Here is a 21,619-nt window from a genome sequence, read left to right on the forward strand (position 1 = left end):
GCGCTCCCTGTGAGAAGGGCACCTTCTGTAATTGAATTCATTTATTTTAGAGTATGGACAGTGGCATCAGCAGGCTCAGAGGTCACCTCATTAGATGCCTATAGATAGCAGGCAGAGAGATTTCTGGAGAGATGGGGACAGAGACCAGAGAAAAGGAGGGGGAATTTCATATTAGTAAAAGCTAGGAACAAACCACCCATCTCTCTGTTCTCCTCTCCTCCTCTGATGCTGCACACCAGAGTCTCAGCGCTGAGTGGGCTCCGAGTCCCATATATTGCTCTGCTCAGAACATATGGTGTGATGTTTAATAGCCCGGCTCTGCCAATTGGGGACTATTAGGGTGGGTTCTTTTCCCAGTGTAAATGTTGCAGAATATAAATTGTAATTAACACCGATGCCAAAATAGCACTTAGAGAAAATAAGCACATTATTAACATCTGGTGAATCCTGCCTGGAGTGCAGAAGCAGCGGAAATTCTCACTCACCAGAAGAGGATTTGTAGGAGAGGTATCGAGCACTGGCCCGGAATTGGGAAGTCGAGGGTGGAAGGAGTTTTTAGCTCTTTAGCATTATTTGTGGTGCTATCTTTATTACCTGTGGGTGACCTTTCCTAGCCCTGATTATAACTGGTAGCGTTTGCATCAGGCCTTCTGACCCGCTTGTATGAATACAGATGTCTAAACGTCCTACTCCAGGCAACAGAATAATGGTGTTATAAAACATGCCTGATTGCAAGACACGAGGCAGATGGGTATCACGTTGCCAAGCAAAAGACAGAGCATGTTTCATCAGGTTGTTCTAACCCCCAAGACCAAAGGGTTAACACCACCATGAAGCAGTGAGCGTTTTCTGCATTCCACTGTCCCCCAACCCAGGTTTTGCAGTGGGATAGGAACATGGTTCTGCCAAACTCTTGCTGGTGCCACACTGTGTATGTGGAGGGGAAATCCCTGCTGAGGGTGGGAATGGCCTCACTCCTGTAACATGTACCAAACCTTGAGATTCCCCAAAACAGTTCCCATCAGGCATCAGAGCTCCATACCCTCAGCCTTCCCACTACACTGCCCTGAGGCCAGAGGCACGAGGAGGAGAAAGCAGCTCTGCTAATGCTTCAAATAAGGAGAAAGCAGCTTTGGAAACACTCACTGCCTATCCCTTGCTATTTATTCTAGGAAAGAAACATGGACAAAAGCTAGGCAGAGCTGAGGTGGACTGAACTGGACAGAGCAGAGACTTGTGTTCCTGCCAAAAAGTACATCTGATTTGCTGAAGCGAGGGAGGAGGAGAGACAAAAGCTGCTGGAGAGGGAGAGAGGGATTCAAACAGGCAAGTAATATGACAAGAGGTAGAAAGAATGACCTCGTTGGGAGAGCAGGAGAGAAAACAGTGGCAGGATGCCAAGAACAGGGCAGCAGCTCCTCGCACTCACCAGCATGGTGTCTAACCCGAGGCAGAGTCTCACCCACTTGAGGAGCTGCAGCCATTCCCGGAGGAGCACGAGCCAGCTTCACCACCTTGCTACCAGCTGTGAACCACAGACCATGCTGGCACCCTGTCCTGAGTAGGGAAGGGAGAGAAACTCAGGGCAGAGAGCAACCACATGCAGGGGGTAGTGTTAGCAATGCACAGACTTGTGCTAGTAGAAGGCTAACTAACATTAACCTGCTTGTTAACACCCTAACCTAGCCAAGCCCAAGGGTTACAGCAGTGTGGCTCAAGACTTACACCAGCAAGACAGATTTCCAGGCAGGTTCACACCTGACCGATGGGAAAGTAAGGAGAGAAAGTCCTGCAAAGCTTTTGCTCTCATATCAATCCCATCAGACCAGGCTTCCTATGAACCGCTGATGGCAGAACACTCTTTGGGAGACGGCATCTCATGTAGAAAATGCCAACAAGGAGATGGGGACATCATCTTTGGATGATGCATCTGGGCTTCCTCAGAAAAGCACTGCTCAACACATTAGGGAATGTCTAGGTGGAGAAGTTAGACAGCTCCTGTTAGCTGTTTTGCAGAAGACAGACCCAGTGTGCTACCACAAAACACTCCAGCAGAAGGGAAATCCGACTGCCACCCAGAAACATAGCTCCAGGAATTCCTAACTTGGCTTTTGGTACAGCTGTCTGATGCTTTCAAAAGTGCTCAGTAAATAAGGCAATATGAAAGTGATCCAGACCACTACTGGTGCCTGAGGAAGTTCTGTGGAGCAGAGAAGCTGACTGAAATCACACTGTGAAAATACTTCCTAACATCTCTAAAATTAGCATGAGCTCAAGGCATGGGATCTAAGGACAGAACTGAAACACTACATTCCCATCTACACTGCAAGACAGACCACGTTTAAAAGCAGATCCAAGCCTCAACTTACTCACGGTAGGCACCATCTACCCCTAGGACATGGATTTCCAAAAGAGCTGAGAACTCCTTCCACCAGACGGATGGAAACAGCATCAGCAAGAACATACCATGGTCGAGGCACTAATGACCTTTAATTTGCTATTCAAAATAAAAAGAGAGTCCTTGTGGCACTTCTCCATCAGAAATAAACCCCTTTCAATAGCTGGGATTGCATGTGTGTGACCACAAATGTGTACTTGTAACATAGAAAAGATGTGATGCACTTCAAGTGAGCAACACATTTTTGTGCCTTTTAGCTGGCTTAGGCTTTCTACTTTGCCAAAAACAAACTGAAGCAAAGAATGATTTCCACCAATACCACAAAGCACACTGCTGAAGTACACAGGGGCCCTTTAGGAAATACACCAGGCGACACAAAGAGCATCATTAAGTCAGTTTCTCTTACCTTTAACTTCAGTAAAACAACAAAACAATTCCTATTAACCGCGAGGAAATACTCATCAGATTCCAGAAGCCTTGGAGAGAGGATTTTCAGATGCAAGCAATATCCAATAGATGGTTTCCCCACTGCAAAGGACCAGCTTTTATTTCATTTTGCAATTGCACCTATTTCAAGTGATTGTACAGCATCCAGGGAGGCGGCCAGGAGCTGAAGGATGGGGAATCCAGGCCAACAAGAAGCTATTTCAACTGTGTTCACGCTGACTGTCCTTTCCATGCTGTGAGAGTCACCACCACAAGTTGGGAGGTTCCTCGGCCACTCTGCTTTTAAACAAGGTAATTTCATCCAAGTGCCTCATGGGGACATCTCTGATGACCTCTGTCAAGTCCTCATGAAGCAGAGGGAAAATGACGACGTTTAATGCAGGGCGATCCGCCTGGAAACTAAATCAGACAGAGGTTATTAGCCAAGGAAAAAGAGGAATTCTCCAGTGCAAGAGAAGAGGATCGCATGGATACACATCATGTGGCGGTGAGGAGAAGGAAGGGTTGTTCAGAGGAGGCAGCTGCAAGTCAAGATCTCCTGCTCTCCTCTATGTCAGCAAGGAGTACAGGCTTGCACCCCTTTTCAGGGTCTTTGAGCTAACACAAACCCAAGCATAGGGAAGGAGGAAGAAGTTTTGGGCAAGGAGCTCAGACATAACAACTTGAACCACCTACAAACCAGAGGCAAGCTGCAGAGCCATTAAGAAAATCAGGCCAGAGCAGTGCCAGGCATTCCCTCAGGGCTGAGCCTGGGATTATCACTTCAGGCTGGGTTGTTCTGCATGCAGAGTCTACACTCTGCAATTAGAGCATGGGCAAGTTTAGAAAGCTCAGATCTGCAGATAAGCATTGAAGTGTGTGTGCTCACACACACACACACACACACACACACACACACACACACTGCATCCTCCTTCTTAATCCAAGTGGCAGAAAACCTGTCTTGGTACCACGGCAATTTGCCCTAACAGAAACACAGGTCACATATCCCTGTTTGCCACTTGAATTTTGGGTTCTACTATCTTAATCCACAGCCTCAGCCTTTTTGGCCCCCTCTTACAGAAATCTGCATTCTCCTCCTGCCCTCCCAGCTATTCTTGCCTACACCGCACCACTGGGTCTGCCTTCCAGCAAGCAAGAGGCCCAATACAACAACATGAGAGGGTTATAACTACAGAGCAAAGGAAGAGAACAGCAAAAGTTAAAGCCATTTATACATGTATGTATAATGTAATGTATAATGTAATGAGAGCCATACAAAAAAGAAAGCCCATCAGCAAGTATTCTACATGATAGCAACCTGGTGAGTAACAGAACATTGGGGAAGAGAAATAGTATTACTCAGCGTGGCACAATGGGTTAGTCTTTTAAAGCTGGGGGGTAAAGGGAAGTTATGCTGCAGTTTAAGAGTTACACCCTTAAGATTAAAAAGCCTCGTGACTCTCAGCCTATGTCACCAAGATGCTTCCTCCAAAGTGTGTGACAAGGGCTAGTTCATTATCACTGTAAAGGAGGCAGAGTCGAACTGGCAGCATCAGTCCCTTGAGGCTGTACCAAGTTGTGTTGGGTCAAAAGAGAAGTTCACTGCTCACACCAGCTTCTTTTAGACAGATGTGGGTCTGGAAAACTCCCAGCTCATCTGCAGCTCTGAAACAGCCAGATTTCTGTCAAACAGAGAGGGGAACAGCTGGAGATGCTGCTGCTGGAAACACACATGAAAATCCCAGGTAGCAATACAGCCAGCTGAAGAAAAGGCCACAAGAGAGTGGCATTTCTCAGCAGTCAGAAAGGATATTCCCATCCACAAGTGATTTGGAGTAGAGCTGCCAAAACTGAAGCAGAGAAACTCCCATTCCAAGGCTAGCTGCTCAGTCCTGGTGGGTTAAATTAATTTGCCTGAACCTAAGTAGCTGCAGGAATAAGGATTTCCAGCAGCAAAACTACCCAGGGCAATGTTAATGGTTCTGCATCACAGACCTGCCCTTCATGCCTCAGGGCTGGCAGGACACCTCTCCCTGAGTGGATGTGGGGGCTTGTGTAGGAGCTGCAGTTTCTTACTTCCACAGCACTGCCTACAAGAAATCAACGAGCAAATAACCACTGATCTGAGAGGCAGTTGGTAAAGTCTGCAGTGAAATTACATAAAACACAGCAAATGTCTCTTTGATAGTCCCTCCTCTGCCTCAGCTCTTCATGTGTCTTATCCAACACCACAGTCCTGCAGAGAAAATCATGTTAATAGACCAAGTTTACTGAAGTTCAGCTCGGAAGAAACAGCGCTCTCCCCAAGGCAGAGAAACCTCTGCTTCTTTCTTTGGCTATAGACTCTCCCAAATTAGATCTGCATGCTGCCTTCTCACCATAGACAAAATTGCACTTTATGAGCAGCCTTTACATGTAGCTATAAAAACGAGAACCTAGACAAGTTTACATGACAATCTGCCACCAAGACGGCTGAAAAAACCCCAATACGGTAAATCCACCTTCCGAAGAGGCCGGATCGATGGGAGAGGTTTGAACTTGATCTTAAAAGGGGAAAAGAAAAGAAAGCTTTGTAATTTTCACCCCCCCCACACACACCCTTTCAACAGGAAACTGTATGTTACTGCAAACCTTGTAAATTCCATACCCAGCAAGTTGACGCCGGCGAATTCTTTCCATGTACAATTTGCGTGATTTAAGGGGAAAAAAAAAGGAATCAAATGCACATGGTTCACTATTATTCTCAGCTAAATGTGCGTGCAAAGCCTCTCCTTTAACTGCCTGTTAAAAAACACCCTGGTTTTAACAAGCAGCTGTCATAATGTTAAACTGGGATTAGCAGTTCCCAAAGGCAGCCTCCCTCGGCAATCTCTGCTCCTTTAGTCCTCCCCTGGAAGGCAATTCCTTTCTTCATACACCTGTCCAGGTGGGCTAGATTAAGTGAGAAGCACTTAGAGCACTAGGTCCAAAGGCCCCAGGCATGGGGAGGAGATAACAAGAAGGGGAAGAGACTGAGTTAATGAGTTGCAGAATAGCTCCTGTAATCTTCTTGCCGGTTCTTTCCTCATTCCACACCTGGATGGACTTCAAACCCCATCTACCTCTGGCTTGTAAAATGAAAACCCGAAGAACAGAGAAGGATGTCGACCTGGGGAGACAAAAGAGCTGCAGTTTCAGACATGAAGCCCAGGGGTTTTTTTCCTCCAAGGGAGAAATGCCAAGGACATGCTTGCTTGCTCTCTCCTACAAAACCTCCAGACTAAACTCATCATGATTAATTAAATGAAAGCAAGTTTTCTAGGCAACTGACTAGCAGCCCCTTCAAAACAGAGCCTTTAATCAGAAACAACCACTGGGATAACAAAGAAAATACACCCCCAACACACATATTTTCCAGTGTAGACTCTAGTCTAGCAGACTCAACACCAAACCAACAGCCACCCAGTGGGAACTTTTACAAGGATGTGCCTGAAGTGTCTTCATTTGGATGTGGGCAGCTAGTTGGAAACATCCATGGAGCTGGGAAACAAGCATTGAAGCGCAGCCTGTGTCACAAATTCCTCCTGGCATCAGCAGAGGTATCACCTCACCCCGCAGTTAGATCATGAGCAGGTTGCATGTGGCTGAAAGGGTTGTAATTTGTCTCCAAAATTATCCCAGAGCAGGTGTGGACTGGACACAATAAGGTTATTTTCAAGTGAACAGCTTGGTAAGTAGCCTAACACTGGGTTCTCAATTACTTCCAAGCAGTGTGGCAGGATCCGATATGTAGGTCAGGGACAAAGTCAAAAAGGAGGAGGAAAAAGTCTAAAGCAAAGCTGCTCTTTGATCAGATTTCCTCGATTTTAGCAAGACAAAAGAGTCACTCCCTGGAATGTGGTTATCTCCTGGCAAACACTCTCAGCATGTTTTCAGACATACCTCTCTAGAGAGGCCAGAGAGTCCCCAGGACTCCATCTGCTGATGGAGCTAAAGGGCACCCCAATGCCATAGGAGAATCTCACCTGTAAAGATGGATTACGCCCCCCTGCAACTCTGCACCCAGAAGCCAACAGCACTGCTGCATTAGGTGCTGCCCAAACTTACCTTCTCTTCCTTGTAAGGAAAGGATAAGGCAGTTCTTTGGACTGAAGATTGTTATTTCCCCTTGAGGTTTTGCAGAGAAACCGAAGACAAGGCCTATGCCAAACTCAGACACTGCAGCACATCCCGCTTCACAAAAGCTAGCAAGCAGGGGTAAGGACACACAAGGTGGTAAAATTAAGCACTGGCAGGAAAAGCAGCACACACCAGATAAAACAAGGAAATACGGTGTATGAGGGCCAGATTTTTGAGCTCCACAATGAGATGAGCTTATAGAAGAGGCTCTAGAGAAGGAAAATAAGGAAGAAAAACCAGGAGAGGCTTGATCTGGGGGAAGAGAGCACAGCGGGGACAGAGCAGATGTGGACTCCTGTTTGCATGACTCTCACAAATGCAAACAATCTCTGCTCCCTCCTCCATTTAACTTCCCAACAGGCTGGCGAGCCACTTCTGGAGAGGCACAAGATGCCAAGAGAGTCCAGACCAGCTCACTTTTGGCCTTGTACACAGCTCCTCCACCTACATGCACAAAACCCCTGTTAATGCCCTGCCAGCACAGCGTATGTCTGTTTTCACTGGAAGACTTAACATCTGAAAGTTCAAATCTGTCTTGAAAGCTTCAGCCAGCATACCTGAGCCAGGCTGGAAACTCCCACCCCTGAAGCATGGCACGGTGGAAGGGAGGAAATGCCAGGACAAGCTGCAGCAACAGACAAATGGCATGACCCAACAGACAGACATCTTTTCAGGGAAGGATACACACATACTTATTGTTCCACTGGCCATGCCCTGAACTCATTGCAGGGAACTGCAAAAGCTTTCCTTGCTTAGTAACTGCCAGCAGCATGAAATGAAGCTTCTCCAGAGCATCTTCCAGCCATGCCAAAGAAACTGCAGGTGCGATTCCCCCAGACCCTTTCCTCTGTGAGCAGAGAGGACCTTTGCCCCCCCACTTATCCCCAGAAGGGGTTCAAAGCTTCCACACACTGACACTGAAGCAGACCCATTCATTTTCAAGCCTTAGGAATGGACTTCAACAGTTCCTGAGAAAAACTGTTGTTATTCCTCATGTTGCTCTTAGCTCCAGACGATATTTCCTCCATAAAGGGTTTTCCTTTAAGGGTGTCTTCCACCCCCTCATGTCTACATGGACAAACTGGCCTTCCGTCAAGGCTTGTGATCTCCCTTCACTTCATATCCCATCACTACAGCCTCCAACCTGAGCTGCAGGGGTGTAGATGGGTCTCTGGAAGTCATTCACACACAGCACTGCCAACTCTCCCATTATCTTCAATGCAGCATCCTCTGCCACTGCATCAAGTCACGGGGAAGGAGCAGTATAAATCAGGCTCATCCCAAGTAGAGGCAAATTACATCTCTCTGCTGTGGTTTCTCTCCATAAGGCATGAATGACACTGTGCTGTGAACTGAGGTTTATACCAAACACACTCACAGACTGAGGTTCTTGCATTATTTTGCCAGCTGAACTCTGCATCAGTCAAATGTGACTGGACAATTAGAAGGGGAGGGAATAAGAACTCAAAGAGCGATGCCAGAGCGCCCAGGACATGTCCTAGGGGAGTGCTCTGCCAGAGCAAGCTGGAAGTTATTTCCTAATCTCTTCCACAAATTAAAAAGCTACTGCAATAACGGCTCAATTAGATTTATTTTACTATGGAAATGCTTTAAAGCTGCAGTTAATGCTTCCGTTCAGCCTTTTACACCCTCATGAAGAGAAAGCACCACAGTACTATTCCAATATTATTTCTCAGCCAAGAGACAGAGAGGACAATCCTTGAAACCTATTTCATGCACAAACCAATCCATCCACTAAGGAAAGGTTCAGGACTGAATTCCCTTCAAAACACATGAGCTAGCAGTTAGAACAAGCCATTTGGGTCAACCACAGGAATGCATTTAAGTAGGGGGTATGTTAGTACCCCCAAAAGGAGATATATAAATATGCCAAGTTTGGGATGGTCCCACTGTAAAGTATTTAAACCCACTGGCTTGGAAAGTATTTGAACCCACCCCTAAACAACACTCCTGATAGAAGCAAAGGTGCCCGGGCCACACCTCAAGCAGTCAGCCCTCACCAAGGAATTCTTGGGTAACGCAAGCTGACAAGGATGCAGTTTGTTATTTGGTCTGTGACAGAATGATTCAGGGGTTTCCAAGAGCAGGAAATGAAATAGACAATGAAAGCTGGAACAGGATGCTAATGATTCACTACACCAGCCTAGCGATACATTAAGTCTTCTGCAATCAGACGCAGGGCCTGAGCCCACAACATGCTTAGGCTAGCGGAGTGGGATTGGCAGCTACCACGCTGGCTCTGTGCTCCAGGAAAGCCAACAGCACAGAGGGACTTTTTCAAGGTCAGAAAGAAAAGAAGGTGGTGAAGGGATGCAAAACCAGCTCGAAAATCTCAAATAAGCCCTCGGTGCCAATAGGAGCTTTTTGCAGTATCGATACAACTGCAGCAGTCAGGTGGGCAGTGCAGGAAGGATGCTGGAGGACTCAATGATCTTGCACTCACTTACTGCCCTAACAGCCCCCTCTTACCCAATCTAACAGTAAAAACAGTTACTCAAAAGGCTTTTTCTAAGGCCAAGCCCACAACGAGAATCCAGGCAGGAGGAACACTGCAGGGGTATCCAGGGCAATAGCAACAAGGGAGGGGAGAACACCTAGCTCTGAGGGGAGCAATTCATTTGTGATAGTTTTGGTGCTGTGCTAAATGCCAGGAGAGGGGCTGGCTCACTCAGCACTTCCCAAATAGTTTTTCCCCCATGGTCCCACCTGGAAACCCTATTTCTGCAGCTGAATCCCAGGAGGGTGCTTTATCCCTCCAGCGAGCATCATAGCTCTTACAGCCACACAGGGCCACTGGAAGCAGCAGTTTAAGAAAAGGTAAGATCCAGCCAAGAGTTTCATGTTAAAAAAGGATAATAACAAGCAGGGGAAAATTTAGGCAATGCTACAGGAACTTGAATAGTAAAATCTAATTTAGACTGAGACAGCTATTCCTGGAAAGTGGCAGGAGTCCTATTGTGGAAGGCACTTCAAACTGAGTGGTGCTCATACTTGCCACAGGCAGAAGGAAAGTTAAGGTAGTGTTTCTCTTGGTCTTGGATCCCCAGAACGGGCAGATTGTCCTAAACCAGTAAAATTCTCTGCACTTTCCAGCACTGGTTAACCCTCAGTTGTCGAAACACAGAATTGTTTAGGTTGGAAAAGACCTTTAAGATCATTGAGTCCAACCATTAGCCCAGCACTGCCAAGGCCACCACTACATTATGTCCCCAACCACCACATCTACATGTCTTTTAAACACCTCCAGGGATGGTGCCTCCACCACTGCTCTGGGCAGCCTGTCCCAATGCTTGACAACCCTTCCAGTGAAGAAATTGTTCCTAATATCCAATCTAAACCTCCCCTGGTGCAGCTTGACGCCATTTCCTCTTGTCCTATGGCTTTGTAACTGGGAGAAGAGACCAATACCCACCTCACTACAATCTCCTTTCAGGTAGTTGTAGAGAGCCATAAGGTCTCCCCCTGAGCCTTCTTTTCTCCAGGCTAAACCACCTCAGCCATTCCTCATCACACTTGTGCTCCAGGCCCTTCACCAGCTCCGTTGCCCTTCTCTGAACCTGCTCCAGCACCTCAATGTCTTTCCTGTAGTGAGGGGCCCAGAACTGAGCACAGGATTCAAGGTGCAGCCTCACCAGTTGCCCACTGGCTTTCCAAAGCCATTTGCTGGAGACAGGCAGCCAGCATGGCTAGAGGAACAGGGGCAGAGAGCTAGAGCCAGGGCTCTAGCTCCCCACTCCAACCCCACAGCACTTGGGGGATGCTGCACCAGGACCCCAGCCAGCCCCAGCCCTTCTCCCAACAGCTCTCAGACCTACCCACCACCTCCCCAAACCACACTTCAGCTGCACCATGGTCTCTGGCTTCCTGACCACGCTCTCTTACCATGGCTTACCTTGGTTTGCATTTCTATAAATCACAACTCACCTCTATACCTTGACACTTTTCTCCTATGAATGAAGAATCCCTAATGATGCTCTCAGGGATTTTGCGGGGTTTGGTTGGTTGGAGGTTTTTAATTGTTGCTTTCTTGATCTTTTCCAAGGTGGTTTTTTCAAGGACTTTTCACAGGCTTCTATTGTCTGGTGTTGTAGAGTCCTTGAAATCATTACACTGATACCTAAACACTCAAGATAAACCCGATCAAATTCCAAAGGAACACACTGGAAAATAAAACCTATCACTGAGGCCAAGGGGATATTTGCCAAAGCATTTCCCATCCCCTTTTCCAGTCTGTTTTCTGCTGGTAAAGCAATTTCTCCTGCACGCTTATGAAGTGCCCGCTAAACGTGTGCCATGTAGCTTCCAGTCATCCAAATTCCTTGCCCGCAAGATTTCTAGGGCAGAGAAATACAGGCGTGTAAACACGAATCGTTCGCATGCAACACATGAGTAAGCAGTGGGACACCTTCCATAGGTCACAGCTCCATCTACTGACTACTTCACAAAATAACAGCGTGAAAACCCTCGGAAAGCTGCTGGAAGCAAGTCCCGTCCCCCCGGACCGGGCTTTGGACACACGTCTCTTTGCAAGCATTTCGAATCCCAACACAGCAACTCAGCCCAAAAGGGAGAAGCCAAACCTCCCTTTCCTGCAAAGAAGCCGCTCTGCACAGCAACAGGTCTTGAAACTACAACAGTGGGTCCTCAAGTTGTGGTATTTTAGTGTTTCTGGTTAAAACCACTGCAGTGGTTTTAACAGCAGAGCTATTTAAACAAAGACAACACGTGCTTGGAGTTAAGCACTTTGGCAAAGTTAAGGTCCAAGCATAAAAGGGATTTTTAGATTTTGTTTGTGAAATCTGCTGCTATCTGGAGTGTGGCAGCAGCTGAGCACCATGTGATAGGAAAAAAGATGTCATTTTACAGAGAAACCAAGACCAGACCACTGTCACATGTGAAGCTGAGGAAGATCAGGAAGGTGGATATGGATCACTCAAGCCACACATCCCACTCTAACCACTAGGCCCTTCTTATGTGCACAGAGTATCTCCCTGAACCCATAAGGAGATTACCCCTCCCATTCACGCAGAAAAAAAACAGAATAAAGAAAAACACTGCAATGATTTATCTGCCCAGAGGGAAACAGTCTTCTCTAAAGCTCAGAGGAGACCTTGCCCTTGCAAGCCTCTTGTTTGCTGATGAGGGCTGCAGATGAGTGCTGTTTTGCTTACTGGGTGTCATTGCAAAAGAGGCAGAACTGAAACAGAGGATTTTAATGACTTAAATATGTAAACTCATTTGTCCCAAATAATAGCAAACTTCAACCAGAAAACTGCCTACAAGAAAGCTGGACACCAAAGGGCCTGGTTTAGAGCTGTCACAAGACTAAGAGACACGAGAACTCTCTTCTCCAGCCAGTAGAACAGAAACACATTAATACTAACCTTATTTTACAGTCAAAGGGAAGAGCTTCAAATCAGGCTTTAAGCCACTGGTGTGATTCAGACTTAATACCCAAGCTCCCATCACCACACCCTGTACACGCACCACCTTCCAGTACAACTCCGCAGCTGAAACCAGTCTGTTCTCCCCAGATCAGGCCCAGACTCTTCTGTGATCCAAACCCTCCTGTGCATATCCATGTCTGAAAAAGGATTGCTCTGCACTAGATTGCATTTTCAAGCCCCCCTCAGCAAAGTACTGGTGCATTCCCAGCCCTAGACCCTTCCACTCCCACTCATTTTTCTTCTCTTTTTAGAGGCGTTGGGAGAATGAGAGTCACTTTGACCCCATCTCCCTGTTCAAAACCAGCAATCACTTGGCTGCTCTCTGCCTAAACAAGACCCTCTCCATACCCCTAAATCAGGAACTCTAACCCTTAATGAAACCTAAGGAATACAGATTAATTCCCCCATTTCAAGAACAGGAGCAAACAAAGACAGGCTCACATCCTTCCTTGCTTTCCCTCCTCTCGCCTCCTCCTTCCCACCCACTCTCCATGCTTTCCCCGCACACGCAGCATCTGCACACATTCCAAACAGGCAAACAACAACAAAAAGAAAGGGACAAATCACCTTATTTTATTCTGTGACAAGGATATATAACTCGCTGCCCCATGGACTCTTCCAATTTGAAACCTGGATTAAGGATTCACTAGCAGCATATCCTTAGAGGAAGCCAAGCTCTGTGAATTGGAGCCTTACCCACAGGTTTAAGCTATGAACTAGCTCACACACGGATTTTACTGCACATCTCTTTGCCCTTGAAGTAGCAGACAAAATGCAGTCAAGAGCCAATTCCCGACCCCATCTGAAGGATGAGAATGGGATCACTGGAAAAGTCACGTGGCTAAAGACTCACTGATGGCTCGTGGAAGACTCCAGGCTTTGCTTACACATCATTTTCTGTATTTTGTTCCTTCCATTTTATCACTAGAGACAGTTGCATGAGAAGGGGATCTTTGTTGCTTAGGAGAGCATCTGCTCCCACTGCTTATCCTCCTCCTGAAGTCATAATCTTACGTGACATCAAAATCGTTTCCAGAGCCACCAATTACAATGTCACAGGGGATTATGACTTCAGGTGTGGAATCTGCAGTGGGAGCAGATGCTCTTCAGAGAAAAAAAAAAGACAAAAAAACCCTCAAAACCTCCTGTTTTCATGCGAATGCCTCTATTAATAAAATACAAAAGAAGAAAAATAATATGACAGCCAGAACTGTTGCTAAATATAAATATAGTTTTTAACATTTCCATAAGGCATCAGCTGCTCTTTGGAATGTTCCCAGGGTTTAAATTATTAAGAGGTACAGAATGTAGTGACAATCTGTCCAAGGTAGAGAAAAAGAGGGAGAAAGAACTGCAGAACAGTGTATTTCTGCTCAGGAAGTGGAAATTAAGATCTGTGGCACCTCAGAGGGGAGTACAAAATAAAACTGGGGCCTGTGGATCTGTGGCTCTTCCTAAGGATCCCCAAAGCACAACTGAAACCAACCAAGGAACGTTTTTACAGCGATGAAGCCCTGTGAAAAACAAACTCAAAGAATCCCTGTCCTATCACAAGGAATTTACTTTGATGTTTCCAACAATCCCCATCCCAGAAGGACACAGAGGGTTTTAGAGGCAGTTACAAACGATCTCGTGTGCGGTTTGGTAGGTAGCTAATATAGTCATAGGCTCTTCTGGATTTGATCCGCGGAAACAAGCCAAGTGTAATAAGTCAGTTGGAAGCTGGAGGAAGGCTCGGGGGGGGAGGAGCAGCCTTTAGGATGCAGTCATAATGCTGTGTGATTTGAAATTTTTATTAGAGCTTAACAGGGCACAGCAGCAGTAGGTGACAAAGAAAACAGAGGGAAGGCGGAGAAAAAGCCTTACAGGAGGAGGAAAAAAGAAATCATCCTAATGGAAAGTGTGTTGCACGGGCAATATTTTGTGAGGTGACTGCCACTACGAGGAGATTTCAAAATGCCAAGCGTCATTAAAAGCTCTCTTTTCAAATGCAGCTCACGGCTCACACACAAACGTTTCCCCACCACGTGAGAGCCTCAGAACACTGCAAGGGGCCACGCAAAATGCATTTAAGAACTGTGCAAAGGGAGTTTGTACCAGTTCTCTCCCCCCCCCCCAAGAAAAACCCTTCACAACAACCCTTTAAAGGCTTTGAATTGTGCTGCCAGGGGATTATCAGCAAGTGACATTTACAAGTGATTAGAGGACAGAGAATTATCTAAGTCACTTGTGGGAAAGGAGGAAAGCTTCAAGGTCAGAGCTCTTCAGTACTTAAAATGTCGGCAGATGTTTTGTTTACCCCAAAAGCGTAATTTGATTAATAAAGGAGGTTTACATCCAAAACTTCAACTCAGCTCATGGAACAAGGGTGGGAATGGAATCAAAAATTCATATAATACCTTCAAATATTTCACTGATTCACTCTTATTAAAATAAGAGGCTAGTTCACGTGCCAAGTGGTTACACAGTACCTATTAGCTTCTTGGAACAAGCGCTCTAAGCCATATAAACCTTGGCAAGCCAAGGAAATGGGAGATAAATCTTCACCAGCTCCAGAAATCCCACATCAACCTCTTTCCGCACTTACCTCCGGACAATAGATTGCTGGAGACTTTTGCAAACGGTAAGAGATTCTCCCATAAACATGTGGCACATGATGACCTCAAGGCAGTTGGCCATGAATGACATCACTGCGTCAGACTGCAGAGTCCCACTCCGGGAGACGATGCAAAGCCGCTGGAGAGAGGAGCAGTGACTCAGGGCCTGGAAGAACTGGGCGCCCGCACAGAAGTACGGCTGTTCCAGCCTGCAGGAATAAACAACAACAAGTCAATGGGTAATTCAAGCTTGGGCTGCTTGTAGACAAGAGGGGAGACAGCTCATTCATGGGGGGGCTGGCAAGTGTAGAGCAATCGGTGTCGCCCAGAGCCTGTTTCATTTATAGACACAATGACCTTCTACTAGTGCTTGTGCCAGCAGTAGGGCATAACAAACCCAACTTTGCAAGCTCAGACCTCTTGCTTGGTAGTTAAGTCTTGAACGGTGTGTGCTAAAGGACAAGCACACAAATAGGCAGAAAGGCCCTAAACTGCAGAATTCCAGGAGTAACCCTGGTTCTTCAAGTTTTCCACAAAGCATGTGGGGTAAGATGCTAGGGCTGAGCAGCAGATCCATTCTGGTCTTAGGATAAGCCTGGCTTTTGCTACCCGACATCCACCAAGCAGTTGATGTGGATTTAGGGACCTAATGCTCCAGTGCACCAACACTGATCAAACTGGTCATATCTTCATGCCTGGAGAGAAGCAGCCGTGAAAGTTCCCAATGCACACGCTGTCATGCAGAATTTGGGCCTCTGAGCCAGAGTGACCACAACCAGCCCTCCCTGGCCAGAGAATGGCAATGGATCAAAGCTACTGCTCTCCTACAGTAAGAATAACCATCATCAATCCAACCTTTATCTTAAACACTTGGACCAAGAGAGACAGGATCTTCTGTCATGGCAATCTTATGTCACAGCCCAGAGCAGGATGACAAAATGACATGGTGAAGCCACACCTGACCACCAATGGGTCTACGTTTTAACTAGCAGCATAACCAGATGATGCCCTCACAGAAACCAGTCTGCAGAGCTGATGACACCAAGAGAGTACATCTGCTTAGTGCAGATTTACTACAGGGCCTCTGAGCACTTGGGAATCCCAGTCATTGGGTCAGCAAGGCCAAGAGCTCCAAAAAGGTTAATCCATTAGGTGATAACAAGGTGCTGGTCCCAACCTGAACTGGATAATCTCTGCATAGGCTTTTGTAGTATGCAGGGGTATCTCAGTAACTTAATCCTGTCAGTTGATAAATTCTGGTTTAGAGTCTCAACCTGTGACTGCTGGTCAGGTAGCATTGCCTGAAGAGATCCTAACAGCTTGTGAACGCTTTGGGTCATAACTTAAAATCACTTCAGCCACTTCAAGTTTTCAACAGCGTTATTGTTCCCTCATAAATTTAGGACAAAAAGCACAAAATCTCTTGTAACCTCCCTGCAGGTTTCTAGGTTAATCTCTGTGATGTGACAGCCATGCTTGCAATGCCGCCTTTCACTCGCTAGGTGACAATGTTGCTTTGGAATAGCTCCTTAAACTAGTTTCTCAGCCTGGAAAATGGGGAGGGCTAAAAAAAGAGTAGAAGCAGCAGAGAATTAGTCAGATGAAAAGGAAACGACATTATCAGGAGGAAATGCTAAACATTAGAATCCTCTTAAACCTATATAAAACCTTAAACTTTACTGGGGAAAGAACAATGACAGCTTACATGGAAACGCCTGGATGTTACAAGGAAACACCCTTCTTGGTCTTTTATTCAAGGCTCTGTGCTGCCTCCCATCTTTGTCGCCCTTGGTCTCCATTTCAAAGTCTCTGGGAACTGCAGGGTTTAGACTGAATGAAGCAACACTGCACACCCAAACCTCCTTCCTCAGATCTTAGTTCTTCCATGGCTATTTAGTGTCCTGAAGGTTAAAGAGACATTTGCCAGACCCAAACCATTAAGCAACTGAATTTCCATCTCTCAAATGAGAGACCAACACACTCCCTGCCTGTTATAAATGGGAGGTGGTGGAAAAGGATAATCCTCCTGAGGTGTTTTAGCCACCCTGGCTCCCTTCACTATTGCAATGGATTAGGAACACACAAACACCAGTTTCAGCTGATGAGCAATGATTTTAGTCACTCTGGTTTTGGGAATCACAGGAGTGACTTTGCTGTTACTACTGTTATTTTAGACCCATTTGTGAACAGAGGATGACAACAGGACTGACAGGTCTAGCAGTTTCACCAACAGAAGCTAATTTAGGGGAAAAAAGAAGGAAAAAACATCTTTCTAATGCAGTAGCATTTGTGTTCAGACAGACTGGAAACTATCACAGTTTGTGCATGTTTTGGCTGTGAAGCTCCTTTGTGCACCGGTTAGGAGCAGATCCTTGGTAAGATCCTTTAAATCCTACCAGGAGAGGAACACCAACAGGACAAATACTAGATTTGGAATGTTTTCAATACATTATTGAAAAATAAAAAAACAAAGAGGCAAGATTTTAATAGAAACCAAAGGCACAAAAGTATCTCGTTGGGAAACCTAAGGAGAACTCTACATTATCTGAAGGAGGCCTATAAGGATGCTGGGGAGGGACTCTTCATCAGGGACTGGAGTGATAGGACAAGGGGTAACGGGTTCAAACTTAAACAGGGGAAGTTTACATTACATATAGGGAGGAAGTTCTCTACAGTGAGGGTGGTGAGGCACTGGAATGGGTTGCCCAAGGCAGCTGTGAATGCTCCATCCCTGGCAGTGTTCAAGATCAGGTTGGACAGAGCCTTGGACAACACGGTCTAGCGTGAGGTGTCCCCGCTCATGGCAGGGGGGTTGGAACTGGATGATCTTAAGGTCCTTTCCAACCCAAACCATTCTAAGATTCTATTATCTAGACATTGTAGGAGACTCAATGTATATGTAGTCAACAGTCAGCAAAGGTATGTGGTATTTAACCTAGCCCTGACAGGCTGCTAGCTCCCAAACATGCAGCATCCACTCTTCCTTATCTAAAAGGAAGGCAGTTGCAGCATAGAGACTTTTTTTGCTCTTAAAACTCTGGTTAAAGGGCATATCTTCAACCCTCAAGGACAGCATACGATGCCTTCCTGTCCTCCATGGGTCAGGAAGGAAAACACCCAGTTTTCAAGCCATCGCAGCTACTTTTGACCAGAACAGGAACACTCACAGTTTTAACACTAGCCACAACAAACCATGTCTGGAGATCCACAGACAAAACGGAGACGTTCAGTGGCAGCCCCTCACCTGAGATCTCTCAAACACTTGCAGTGTTTCAGCATGTCCATGAGAGCAGACATATAGACCACCTTCCCCATCATGCCCAGGTTGGCCAAGGAAAGAGTCCGCAAATGCTGGCACTGCAATCCAATGTGAATAAGCCCAGAGCCAGTGAGGATATTTGGCAGTTGTGCTAAGGTGAGGCTCTGCAGGTAAGTCACTTGGCTAATGGCAGCCACCTCTGAATCCCCGACACTTTGTGCCCGGACACAAGGAGGCAATGAGTTCCTAATTGCTGGCTCATTGCGGGGCATGGCAGAGGAAAAACTGGACCCAATGATTTCCAAGGTTTCCAAATACCGGAGGCTTCCCATCAGAGCCCAGAATACCGAAGACTCTATCTTCTGATTTGCCTGGTCTGCTAAGTTCCTTGGATATGTCTGTATCCCAATCCGAACTTTCCTTCCAAAGGTTTGGGGCACCAATTTAGACACTGTGGGAGGTTTTTCCACGTTTGCAGCAACATCTGTGATGGAGCAAACCGGTAGTGCTAATGAGAGCAGGTGCTTTAGCCTGGACAGAAGCTGGCACAAGTGATTCCCTATGCTTTCTGAGCTGTGATGGTGAGCTGCAGACAGGTTGAGGTGTCTCAGGTTGCAGCAAGACACTACCAAGCTTTCCAGAATGCTACTGTCAATGTCATCTTCTGCTTTTCGAAACAAGGACTCCGGAGCCAGACAGTGAACGCAGCCACTGAGATTCAAACTGGTCAAGCTTTTAAGATCCTTCCCACCATTAATAACTCGCTGGATCAGGTGGCCACCAGATAAGGTGCATCTGCTAAAGCTGAAGTAGAAAGGGTTGTTGAACTTCAAGTGTTGCAGGAGCCCAGAGCCATTAATCCAGGCTTTGGGCAATTGTAAAGCATCCAGACGTACATTTCGAGCCATAGAGTCCAGGAGGTTTTTAGTGGCTCCTGTCTCTGCAAAGCTACCGGGAGCAGAAATAAGGAAGGCGTGAAGGTTCTCAGGTGTCCGATCACTCAGCACCGCCAAGTACAGCCTCACCACCTCCTGGTTAACATAGCCAGGAGCCAGCCTGGCATAGAACACCCGCAGGTTCTGGTAATGGGGCACATTGCTCTCACCTACCATTAGCTGCCCAGAGAGCATAAAGCCTTCTCGTGAGCGATCCAGGATCTCAAAGTACAGCAGCAGTTTCTCCAGGCTAGTGCAGCACGGGACGACACCATACGACGGCGTGTAAAGGGTTTGCTTCAGTTCTGAGACACGGCTCAGAGTGGCCTTACACTCACTGCTTAGCTGGCTGGCATCGAAGCCTGGGTTGACATCTATGGCCAGGGAGTGCAGGTGCTGGAGCGTGGACAGCATCTTTGAGAGGCGGAGGGAGGTGATGTGGCACCCAGACAAGTTCAGTTTTACCAGGTTCTTGCATCGTGTTACGTGGTCAATAGTGGAGCTGGGCAGCCAATAGCACCCAGCCATGTTCAGCTGGTAAATCTCCTTTCCGATATCCCTCATCAGTTGCTTCACTTTGTCTTTGTTTACCTGTTCTCAAACAAAACCACATTCAATGAGATATACACAGCAATGGTGTTTACTGACTCAGTTTCCCCATCTGAAGATAGGGATAAGAGTGGTTAGCGCTTAAGATTATGTGGCTCATCCAAGTTTTGAGGCTCTAGCACAGTCTAAGAATCATTATACTGCTGGTAGCTGGCTTAGTCTGCCATCCTTTAGCTTCTTAGTCTCTGCAGTTCTGCATTACTGACTGTGAGGCCAAATTTGTTCAGCAGCGGAAAACTATCTCCATTTTCTAACAGCAAAGCTATTTCAGCAGAACTAGCCATCTATGGAAACTCAAACTGAAAGAAGAACATTTCCATTCCCCTTCATCCAATTTCCTCTTTTGGAAATGAGCAAGAGAGGCTTTGCCTCGCCTGCGCTTGGTGATACAGTCCTTATAAAATGTATCACCCTTCATTCCCCAGCCTGATTTCTGCTATAACACGTATACCATTTCTGGCTTAGCTGACCCCATGCCTGACAGCAATATGTAGAAGACTTTTTTTTATGCATGAACGTGGAAAACGTACTTTGGGAAAATGGTCACTTTACACAACCACAGCAACGAATGGGAAGTCACGTTTACTTTCATTTTAGCTTCCAGAAACACAGAGAAGATAGTCTTCACTGACAGTATTTTATATAACTAAGAGAGCACAGAGCTGTTCTAACAAAGCATTCCAGAAAACAAATGCTTTTATAGAACAGTTTATTGTTTATTTGATTTCAGAGATCAAGAGTGGTTCATTTACACACTGGAAAGTTCTACTTCTTTGCATTTTTCACAAGTCAGGTTTGTCTTCACAGAAGCAGCAAGCTACTCTCCCCACCTTATAGTCTTTCTGAAGTAAAACCGTATGCGTTAGACTCTTGTCAAGGCAAAGAGTTGCGAGTTTCCTGCAGGTTCTCCTGACATTCAGGACAAGGTCTGTGCAAGGGACGTAGCTGAGGATGTGCAAAAGGATCTCATCTGAGAACTCCATCAAGTTGACACCGTTACTCTCCTCCTCGCTCTCCCCACTTACAATCTCCTGGGGGGGGCAAGAAAAAAAGAAGGGAAAAGAGAAAAATAAAAGCTATTAGCTCAGGAACTCCAGCAAAGCTTGTGAGAAAACATTCCCCCAGTCTTATAAGGATTTATTAAGTGAGACAAAACAGAAACACCAGAATCTTTAAGTACTTCCATCTGTATGAAGAAAGCAAAAGCTTTCCCTTAGAAGACAATATGGAAGCAGTGCAAAACTTCACACAAAGCCCTGGTATCTTCACTTGCTCTTTCACTGCTGGCTACTTTAGAGTAAGCTGAAGAGACATTTACCTTCATTCCACTTTTGCCACTTACGTTGCAATTGGAAGAGCGACTGTCCCCGATTCTTTGCTATATATAACACAGCAGTTCCTTCCTACATCCTTCCTCTAAGTGCCATCCATTTCAATAACCTTAAGAGCTATAAAACCACATATATATACACACACCAAACCGCAACCCAGCATCAGGTCACCCATAGCTCTTGTGCAACACGCTTACACCTTAGCCACACAAAGCCACACAACTGGGCTCCGAAGGGGACACGAGAGCCCCTCTGCTCCTCCATACACCCCATGCTCCTTTCCCTCAACACCGGGGTGACAAGAGGCACCCAACAACAGCACCCCAAACCCTCCCCTCACCACCTGACAAGGTGACGAGGCGCTCGCACCCCATCGCGATGACAGCAGTTTTGGGGGCATTTGGGACTTCAGCACAGCCTTTACTAAAGCCCAAA

At 46.3% G+C, this 21,619-nt stretch overlaps 1 protein-coding gene across 1 annotated transcript; it reads right to left on the reverse strand.

The window, feature by feature from the left end:
- Nucleotides 1–2,782: 2,782 nt before the first annotated feature.
- FBXL18 (F-box and leucine-rich repeat protein 18) lies at nt 2,783–21,323 on the reverse strand. The gene is made up of 5 exons (XM_010016558.1): nt 21,196–21,323; nt 20,684–20,884; nt 18,295–19,835; nt 15,041–15,259; nt 2,783–3,244 (listed from the first exon to the last, which is right to left on the reverse strand). The coding sequence occupies exons 2-5, from the start codon at nt 20,834–20,836 to the stop codon at nt 3,088–3,090; spliced, it is 2,070 nt and encodes a 689-aa protein (XP_010014860.1). The 5' UTR covers nt 20,837–20,884; nt 21,196–21,323; the 3' UTR covers nt 2,783–3,087.
- Between the last annotated feature and the right edge of the window lie 296 nt (nt 21,324–21,619).

Source organism: Nestor notabilis, unplaced genomic scaffold (assembly GCF_000696875.1).
Source record: "Nestor notabilis isolate BGI_N333 unplaced genomic scaffold, ASM69687v1 scaffold19606, whole genome shotgun sequence".
NCBI lineage: Eukaryota > Metazoa > Chordata > Aves > Psittaciformes > Psittacidae > Nestor > Nestor notabilis.